This window comes from Ciona intestinalis, unplaced genomic scaffold (assembly GCF_000224145.3).
Source record: "Ciona intestinalis unplaced genomic scaffold, KH HT001092.1, whole genome shotgun sequence".
NCBI lineage: Eukaryota > Metazoa > Chordata > Ascidiacea > Phlebobranchia > Cionidae > Ciona > Ciona intestinalis.
Genome location: NW_004191413.1, coordinates 16,203 through 26,609, shown reverse-complemented (window position 1 = coordinate 26,609; position 10,407 = coordinate 16,203). Strand labels below are relative to the sequence as shown.

At 39.3% G+C, this 10,407-nt stretch overlaps 1 protein-coding gene and 1 long non-coding RNA gene across 2 annotated transcripts in view; one reads left to right on the top strand and one right to left on the bottom strand.

Moving 5' to 3' along the window:
• LOC113475623 (E3 ubiquitin-protein ligase HERC2-like) overlaps window positions 1-10,153 on the bottom strand; it is a 13,455-nt gene extending 3,302 nt beyond the window's left edge. Inside the window, exons 1-13 of the mRNA XM_026839994.1 lie at window positions 9,827-10,153; window positions 9,144-9,250; window positions 8,503-8,680; window positions 7,570-7,724; window positions 7,048-7,158; window positions 6,231-6,408; window positions 5,198-5,453; window positions 4,750-4,955; window positions 3,582-3,723; window positions 2,997-3,191; window positions 2,455-2,576; window positions 1,125-1,220; window positions 694-773 (exon numbers count right to left, since the gene is read on the bottom strand). Coding sequence (XP_026695795.1) covers window positions 694-773; window positions 1,125-1,220; window positions 2,455-2,576; window positions 2,997-3,191; window positions 3,582-3,723; window positions 4,750-4,955; window positions 5,198-5,453; window positions 6,231-6,408; window positions 7,048-7,158; window positions 7,570-7,724; window positions 8,503-8,680; window positions 9,144-9,250; window positions 9,827-10,153 — 2,153 coding nt within the window. The remainder of the gene's footprint in view (window positions 1-693; window positions 774-1,124; window positions 1,221-2,454; window positions 2,577-2,996; window positions 3,192-3,581; window positions 3,724-4,749; window positions 4,956-5,197; window positions 5,454-6,230; window positions 6,409-7,047; window positions 7,159-7,569; window positions 7,725-8,502; window positions 8,681-9,143; window positions 9,251-9,826) is intronic.
• Window positions 1,227-2,190, top strand: LOC108950860. Its single transcript, XR_001975378.2, has 2 exons — window positions 1,227-2,026; window positions 2,117-2,190. It is a non-coding gene; the product is annotated as an uncharacterized LOC108950860 (long non-coding RNA).
• Window positions 10,154-10,407: the final 254 nt, after the last annotated feature.

The following is a 10,407-nucleotide window of genomic DNA, read 5'->3' as shown; positions in this document are numbered from 1 at the left end:
AGTGAGGATGTCCATGGGACCTGGGATTTAGACCAGAGTTGGCCTCATTACCCCAACACTGTATATGCACATTTTATTCTATGTGGGTGAGGTTCTACAGTGTGGCACACCATGGGACCTGGGATTTAGACCAGAGTTGGCCTATTACCCCAACACTGTATATGCACATTTTATTCTATGTGGGTGAGGTCCTACAGTGAGGCATGTCATGCGACCTGGAATTTAGACCAGAGTTGGCCTATTACCCCAACATTGTATATGCACATTCTATTCTATATGGGTGAGGTTCTACAGTGTGGCACACCATGGGACCTGGAATTTAGACCAGAGTTGGCTCATTACCCCAACATTGTATATGCACATTCTATTCTATATGGGTGAGGTTCTACAGTGTGGCACACCATGGGACCTGGGATTTAGACCAGAGTTGGCCTATTACCCCAACACTGTATATGCACATTTTATTCTATATGGGTGAGGTCCTACAGTGAGGCACGCCGTGGGACCTGGGACTTAAACCAGAGTTTGCCCATTACCCCAACATTGTACTAAACAGACTTTTTGCATTAAGAAAATTGATATGAAAAAGTAAACTGCAGTAACTTATTAAAAAAACAAATGCTTACAATAAGATGTAGTGGTTCTAAAAACGTACCAAACCATTTAAAAGCCAGTGTTGCCAATATAATTTACCTGTATTGTATTGCAAGCCTGATGTATTCGTTGCGATTTTGAGCGGTCACCACTTGGTGGGTGCTTCCCAGTGGTATTTCCTGAACAAATAAAGATTATTAAGACAACATTCTATATTAAGGTTTCCAAAAATACTGTTTTATTTTATATGGGTGAGGTCCTACAGTGGGCACACCATGGGACCTGGGATTTAGACCAGAGTTGCCCATTACCCCAACATTGTATATGCACATTTTATTCTATATGGGTGAGGTCCTACAGTGAGGCACGCCATGGGACCTGGGATTTAGACCAGAGTTGGCCCATTACCCCAACATTGTATATGCACATTCTATTCTATATGGGTGAGGTTTTACAATGAGGCATGCCATGGGACATAGGATTTGGTCCATGGCTTCACACCCTGTATCATCTAATCAATAAACACCCACCTCCCCACAAGCAGAATGAGTAGCAAACTGTATTTGCATCGATTCCAACTCATCGGCTTCGCAATCTCGGATGAAAACCGACTTTGGCACAAAATGCTGGGACATAAAACACAGTAAAATGAAACAGAAGTCTATAGTTGCATAGGAATCCATGCAACCAGGGTTCACAACCCTTGCCATAAGACACATTTATTTATTACATGGCACAGAGGCATTTGAGAACGGGTTATGTTTCAAAAGACATTTTTCAACTATCGATATATAGGTACATAGACACCTAACCTCAGGTTTCATAACGTTGCCATATGACTTCAACCATATAGAATATAATGCATCACATAATGAAGTATATAGGCCTTCACGGTGTTAACCTCTATAATATAAACATTAAACAACATATGTTGGTTAGATCTTTCGTAAGCACTTGAATATGAAGGAGTAAGTAGCTTGGGAATGGATGGGAAGACCAGGAATAAAGTCAGGAAGATGAAATTATACTTGGAATATATTGTAACAAAGGTATTTAAGGAGGGTGAGTTATGGCTTGGTGTCGAAAGACTTAAGAAGAATCACAAACTTCAAAGGAGACAAAGGAATTGAAATGGTAAGAACGACTTGTTATGTAAAGAATAGTGTGGTTTTGTTGTACAGAATTTGGAAATTGTTATTAAATGTATGCGCTTTAATTTGTTGCTAAAATTATCCTTTTGTTGTTTAAATAATATGATTCATTTATGTTGATTAAAAAGATGTGTTTTTTTTTGGTGAATGTGGGGCATGGGTTGTTATGTAAATACTAAAGCTGGCCAGAAAATTCATGTTTTTGACTCGATGTGTTTTACAATACAGAGAGGAGTGGTGGAGGAAGAGGAAGAAGGTGGTGCAGGAAAGTCATGGTAGAAGTAAGTTACAATAATGTGATCTTTATGTTATGGTCTACTATACCATATTTTTATGATATTTATGTTTTTCATGAATCGTTGTGTTTATAGATAATGATGCAGATCATTGCTTGTATGCAGAGTTTTAGGAAGTGACAATAAATAAAATAATTAATTAGACAATTTATGATTGTGTGTTTTAAGTTATAGGATGTGTCAGCAGTTTATGTCATATTTATGCAAGGTTTATGGGGTTAGATGCATGGGTTCTAATGGGTGAGGTCCTATAGTGAGGCACGTCATGGGTCCTGGGATATGGACCAGAGTTGGTCCATTACCCCAACATTGTATATGCACATTCTATTCTATATGGGTGAGGTCCTACAGTGAGGCATGCCATGGGATCTTGTATTTAGACCAGAGTTACACATAAACAACATAACGCAAACCTTATCAATCTCTGATATATCCTTCAAGCAAGGTTTGATGCCAGCCAGTTGTTTCCACACTGGTTCAGCCATGTTGATGCTTAGTGGACTACCAGTTCTCATGGCAATACCAATCAGGATCCCTGGGTATGGGTGAGAATAAGTTTTGTACAAGTGGGGGGGATGCATAATAGATATATATATATGAGAATGACGTGTGGAAGGGACATGGTAACACCACTGTGGAACTCTGAGTTGGAATATGGCAGTGGTTCTTAACCTATGGGGAATTCCCCACATGTGAGTAACTTCAGGATAGCAGGTAAACCAGAATATTTCGAATTATAGATGTAACAAACAATGTTACAGCTGTAAGTGGTGAAGTTGCTTCATTCCACCATTTCACTACATACCATATGAAAGCATACAAACTATTGGTAGTTGCCACTGATTGTGGTTTTAATGGCAATTAGTGCAAATGCCAGAAAAATACAATAAAATTTAAAAATGAATTAAGAAAGTGAACACCCATTCAAAATGATATGAAGTTAGTTTCAACTTACCTAGGAACTTAAACATCTTGATATGCGTCTCACTGGATGTGGTTGAATTGAGGATGAAGCAATCCCGGTTCGCCCCAGACTCATCCCGGCCATTAGGGGTGCCAGAGAGCAAGGGAACCGATCCGTTTTGTAGTTCGTCACAGATTTCGGTGATCGATTCGCTGTAGCCACCACCACAGTCGTCTACTGATTCACCTGGAATGGGAGGAACATTTTGAAGTTTTAACAAATTCTATGGTGATATTTTTAAAATGCAGTTACAAGCATAATTATCAAACATAATAAAGGAAGTGGAAACAGAGGTGGAACTTATGGAGCAGTGTAATATACAGTGAAAATAAAGGCCATACTATGTATAGTCCCTCAATAATGGTAGCACCCTGGGTGTTGGGGTAACACGAGATTGACAAAACAACCTTGGTGCCTCTGGAACAGTTTTTAGATATTTGAGATTTAACTTTATAAAGGTGAGGTTTTTAGTGAGGCACACCTGAGACTTGGGATGTAGGTCTATTACCCCAACATCCAGGGTGCTACCATCTAGTAATGAGACACCACCTACATAGCAATACCACCCCAACCCACCTAGAAACTTAACCTTCCATATCCGATGAGGCAACAACACACTATCAGGCAACAAGCAATCCATCTTTTGGAAGGCTTGCCCGAACACTGATCGTGAACCATCAGGACCGGCCAACCCACTTTTTTCACGGTGTCTCTTCACCTACAATGCAAGTTATAAGGCAGTGCTCTTCAACCTTCTTTGGGTTGGTGAACCCCTAAAGTTGTTGCGACGAACTCATGCACCCCTGATTGCTTTAAAGTAAAACTATTAAACTAATGACGTCATCAAGAAGAAATGCGTACGAGAATAAGTTCCTGTTTAGTCAAAAAGCACAGCTAATCAAAATCATTAGGAACATGAGGTTTACGGTTAAAGATAAGACTAATTTGCAAAGACAGCACCAAAAACTGGGGACAAAACTGCAGGAAAGTGGCTAAATTTGTTAAAAATGTTCAAAACTGAATATTATTGCTGAAAATTGTTGAAGTTTGTGATGCACCCTTGTATACACTTTTGTACTGGTGCACCCTTGGCATATTTTGGTGCACCGTGCACACCGGTTGAAGCGCACTGTTATAAATGTAATATAGTTATTTATAAGTATGTTTTAAGTATAAGACCAAGTTCAAGGTTCACACATAGAATTAGAACCATAAAAGCCACTCAATATCAAAATTCAATGCATGTTAAAAGTATATTTGTTTGCAACTATAGTTATATGTATGACAGTAAATGGGCAAACTTGGCCAAATTTCATGTCCCTATATTGAATAAAATAGTGAAGTCACCAAAATCTCCAGATACATTACAAATAAACAGGCATATATACAGCTTTCTTTAGAATCTGCAATAAATTTTATTAGTATAAGAATAAACAGACATATAGTACTGTGGGGAAAGATGGGACACTTTTAGCTAAAAATATTCAAGTATTCTGATCGTGTTTTAAACACCCAAATGCGGTTCATGGGAGTTGATAGGATACAGTTTTCTAATATTTTAAAAGTTCTTTATTTACTACCAAAGGGGACAAGGAAATAAAATTAAAAGGTGTCCCATCTTCCCCCAACCTACTATATATATATCTTTTCATTTGCATATGTAAGTATGTCTTAAAAACCTAAATTTCTGATACGATTATTTTAATTGTAAGTTTGAATTATTGTTTAACCAATCAGCAATCACCTGTATCCGGTTAAGCTCTATGATTGGTCCATGTTGTTTGTCGCGGACCATCGAAGCTTGGACGACTTTCTTGAAAACGAGTTCTTTACCGGAAGATACAAGCAAGCTACGTAATTGGTCGATGGGAATGGGCGTGTCAACACTGTCTGTGATGTCACAAGGAGCATTGTGAAGTGGCAAGAATGGAATGACCGGGCAGAGCAAATCTGGATGGAAATTATTGTTTGTTAACGCTAGTTTAATTTTGCTTGGAATAATAGTTTATTCTATATGAGTGAGGTCATACAGTGAGGCATGCCATGGGATCTGGGACTTAAACCAGGTTTGACCATTACCCCAACATTGTATATGCACATTCTATTCTATATGGGTGAGGTCCGACCTAAGTGCTCCCCTGACCTGACCAAGTATAGACCAGACCACATAAACACCACATATATAAACCTACCCGAGAATTGGGTCAACACAATAAGTCTGTTCCTTAATACAGTGAATGGAATGTTCTGTAGTAGATTGTATTCAAGTGGGATCTGGTCGGGCAACTTGGCTCCGGTTCGGCGCCTCTTGTGCATGTTGTGCGACTCCGAGGGTAGGGACCACGCGACAGTGTGTGCGGAACCACACGACACATGGGATATATGATGGCCTTGTAGTGCAGCTACTAAACGTGGGATTTGAGTGGCTTGTGTTGTCCCATCTCCTATCTGTGGTGGGTAGGTCAAGTTAGTTGGTGGAATATATTATTAACTGCTTCAGTGGGGTCCGTGCTACTTGAAATTCAGGCCAGAGTTGGATCATTCCATCAACACCCAGGGTGTCATATGAATTGTTTCACATTACCCCAACACAGGGTGTCATATGAATTGTTTAACATTACCCCAACACAGGGTGTCATATGAATTGTTTCACATTACCCCAACACAGGGTGTCATATGAATTGTTTCACATTACCCCAACACAGGGTGTCATATGAATTGTTTCACATTACCCCAACACAGGGTGTCATATGAATTGTTTCACATTACCCCAACACAGGGTGTCATATGAATTGTTTCACATTACCCCAACACAGGGTGTCATATGAATTGTTTCACATTACCCCAACACAGGGTGTCATATGAATTGTTTCACATTACCCCAACACAGGGTGTCATATGAATTGTTTCACATTACCCCAACACAGGGTATCATATGAATTGTTTCACATTACCCCAACACAGGGTGTCATATGAATTGTTTCACATTACCCCAACACAGGGTGTCATATGAATTGTTTCACATTACCCCAACACAGGGTGTCATATGAATTGTTTCACATTACCCCAACACAGGGTGTCATATGAATTGTTTCACATTACCCCAACACAGGGTATCATATGAATTGTTTTACATTACCACAACACAGGGTGTCATATGAATTGTTTTACATTACCCCAACACAGGGTGCAACCCCACCACCTCATACAATCCACACAATCCACCTGTCCCTCATCATTATCCCCCCACGTATAGACATCTCCATTATCGACAGCCGCGATGCAATGCAACGAACCAACAGATACTTCCACCACCTTCATACCACGAAGGGATTCAATAAGTTTGGGTCGACGTACGTGTTCGTCGCTACCGTGGCCAAGTCTGTAGTAATCCCCTTTGCCCCTGTGTGGTGAGTTAAAGCTTTTTGTCAATGGTATATTATGTTTCAAAAAGATAGTTTCTGGGATAAAACTTTTCATTTTATTACGACTAATATTTTTTTTGCCACGCATAAGGTATAACATGTTTCAGAAACTAGTTTTTCCAGCAAAATAATTTAGTTAAGGAGAATGTTTTTGCCATGCAGAAATACTTCATTTATGGATTGAATGGCTAATGGTTTGTGTGAAGATCTTGTGTTTAAGACACCTATGTTGTGTGTGGTATAATCTGAATATTTCATTGTTGTTGTTACCGGGTGTTGTATGTTTGAGAAACTGATTTCCTTGGATAAAATTTTGCGCATTATTTTATTCAAACCAATATTTCTGTCAACAAGACTATTTTTAAATGGTCAATAGTATGTGTGCAAGTCATAGTAGTATGTGTACAAGTCATAGTGGTATGTGTACAAGTCATAGTGGTATGTGTACAAGTCATAGTGGTATGTGTACAAGTCATAGTGGTACGTGTACAAGTCATAGTGGTATGTGTACAAGTCATGGTGGTATGTGTACAAGTCATAGTGGTATGTGTACAAGTCATAGTGGTAAATGATAAATTACAAGTGGATACTGATCACGATACACACAACCCACTCACCAAGTATAAACACCACCAGCCTTAGATAAAGCAAGCGAGAACTGACTTCCACAAGCAACATGTGTGATGTGTTTCCCCATCAAAGTATCAATGATAGCGGGTACTTTGCATCTGGTGAAACATTATAATAAATAGATTGCCCCTCTGGTATAAATGGAAGCTTTTAATAAACCAAAGTTTCGTCTGCAAGATGGCAAGACTTCATCAGGGTAAAATGAATGGGCTTAAACATAAAAACAGTGACTCATAACCTAACATGAGGAACTTATAACCCATTACAGTTATTACTGGGTTTCACACAGCAAAACGAACACATAAATATTAAAGTAAAGGTTAAAGAAATAACTTAAATCAAAAACTCACTAAAGTTACCTAAATGTATAAAAGCATGACTTTATTAGGAAAAAAGGGAAGGTTAAAAATCAGTCATAAATAACCCAATACATTGAATATAAAGTAACAATCACACACCAATCCACCAAGTTAAATTTAATAAAGTTAAAATCCAATAACCCGACTTACCCGTCACTCCCCCCTCTCCCCAGCTTCCCATAATCCCCGTCCCCCCACGACCACACCACACTAGAACCTCCAGTACCCTCAGTTATACATAAGGTTTGTGCATCACCATTGCCGCATGCAACGTCTACAACTAAATTGTCTTTCAATGCATTTACCTGGGGATGAATGTTCATGTTTGGTAACTGACTAATATTGTGAAATGAAAATAATAAAGGTAGATTTTCTGCAAATGTTGATTGCTACCAGGTGAATTAAATGTCCATCAAGTTTGAAAACAATCTACATATTGTTTGTTTGTGATTTTAAACGACCAACCCTTCATACTATGGGACATCATCAGGGTATAACGAACAGTGTGTCAGATACCTTTCAGAGTTTTACATAAGATTTTATTAAGACAAATGCTTTTCTGCTATACAGAGACTTTCTCAGATTAAACATAACCTAATAACATATAGTATTTTATATGAGTGAGGTGCTGCATGTCATGGGATCTGGGGTTTAAGCCAGAGTTGGCCCATTACCCCAAACATTGTATATGCACATTCTATTCTATATGGGTGAGGTCCTACAGTGAGGCATGCTATGGAACCATGAGATTAAGACCAGAGATGGCCCATCACCCCAACATTGTATATGCACATTCTATTCTATATGGGTGAGGTCCTACAGTGAGGCATGCCATGGAACCATGAGATTAAGACCAGAGTTGGCCCATCACCCCAACATTGTATATGCACATTCTATTCTATATGGGTGAGGTCCTACAGTGAGACACACCATGGGATCTGGGTTTAGACTATGCACATTCTATTCTATATGGGTGAGGTCCTACAGTGAGGCATGCTATGGAACCATGAGATTAAGACCAGAGATGGCCCATCACCCCAACATTGTATAGGCACATTCTATTATATCAACACACAACCTCACCAGTTTAGGTTTAAGTTGATCTTCACTATCCTCGTGCCCCAGCCTCCCATACCTTCCTTTACCCCATGTATACAAACCACCAGTAGCGTTGATAGCAGCGCTATGTGAACCACCCGTTGCTACCTTCACTATGAGGTCACCTCGTAAGCTTTCTATTATTCGTGGGTGGTCAAGCGATCTGTGGATAAGAGGGTTAGGGGTTTTAGGACATAAATTATGATGTTCCAACTCTGGTCTAAATGCCAGGTCCCATGGTATGCCTTGCTATGGGACCTCACCCATAAAAAAAACACAATTCTATTCTATAAGGGTGAGGTTCTGCAGGGACCTGGGATTTCAGCCAGAGTTGATTCATTACCAAACACATATGTTCTATTCTATACGCTAATAATGTAAACACTCCATTCACTTTAATATTAAATACCAATCCTTTATGACATTAAAAGTACAGAAACCCTTAAGACCACTATATGTAGTTTTAATGTCATACAAAGTCAGTGCTATCATATACGTAACCAAATCCACAGGACCTGGGATTTAAGCTCAAGTTAGAGCGTTACCCAACACATGTTTTATTCAAAAGTCAGTAACATATGCAAATAACTCCATCTATTCCAATATTGAATACGAAATCCACTTACGATCTGTTACCATGCCCCAGTTTCCCATCCACCCCCTCCCCCCAACTATACACCTCCCCTTCGTTGGATAACGCGAGGATGTGTTTGCCTCCAGCATTCACTGATACCTGGGATCAACATGATGGGTAAGGTGTACGGAGTTCAAGGCTCACTAAGGTTACTTAGTTCATTAGTAGGGTTTATACAATGGCGTCTTGGTTAATAAAAGTTGATATCTATATATATATATGTATATATGTGTATATTATATATGTAAGAAACACAATGAGACCTGGGTCTTAGGCCAGAGTTGGCTCACTATCTTAAGATGTACTACTTTATTCTATAAAGGTAAAGTAACAAGGCATGATATGGGACATGAGGTTTAGGCCAAACAACTAAATACGCAGTAGCAAACAAAAACCGAGTCGAACTAATGCTGTCCCAAATATATATATTTTGCCAATAACCAGCACCATGAGTCTCCTATTTGAATAGAACTTTAGCACAAAACAAATGAGTGATCACCCATCATAACATCAACAATATAACTTTGCGTGTGGAAAAAAATTATAGATATGCTTACAGCAATCCCAACCAATGGTTTAACAAAACAACATATGTCATTGAAATTTTGCCAATAACCAGCAATATCAACCTCTTGTTTAAATATAACTTTAACCCAAACAAAACCACCATCTTACCTGTGTAATATGGACATGCTGTATAGATTCAATTAGAGTAGGAATAGCAACCGACTCGTTGCTACCAATACCAAGTCTTCCCCCAGCACCATAGCCTGTTGCAAACACCTTTCCTTCACCAGTCACAGTGAACAAGGTTTGTTCCCCACCCACTAACTGTATGGGTTTTAATGCAGCGAGGGAGGGGCAGGGGATCGGGATCTTCACCTTAGCCCCCTCTGGACCCCCAAGTTGCCCCCTATGGTTATGCCCCCACCCAAATATGGACCCACTGCCAACCCAGGATAACGTCCAATCATCGGGTCGTCTGGTTGAAACAACAGCCATTGTTAAACAAATATAATCAAGTGTATGTAAAGAATATCATTATTTTAAGCAAAACATTATCCCAACATTGTATATGTAAGTTCTATTTTATATGGGTGAGGTCCTACAGTGAGCTTGGCCATGGGTCCTGGGATTTAGACCAGAGTTGGTTCATTACCCCAACATTGTATATGCACATTCTATTCTATATGGGTGAGGTTCTACAGTGAGGCACGTCATGGGACCTGGGATTTAGACCAAAGTTGGCTCATTAC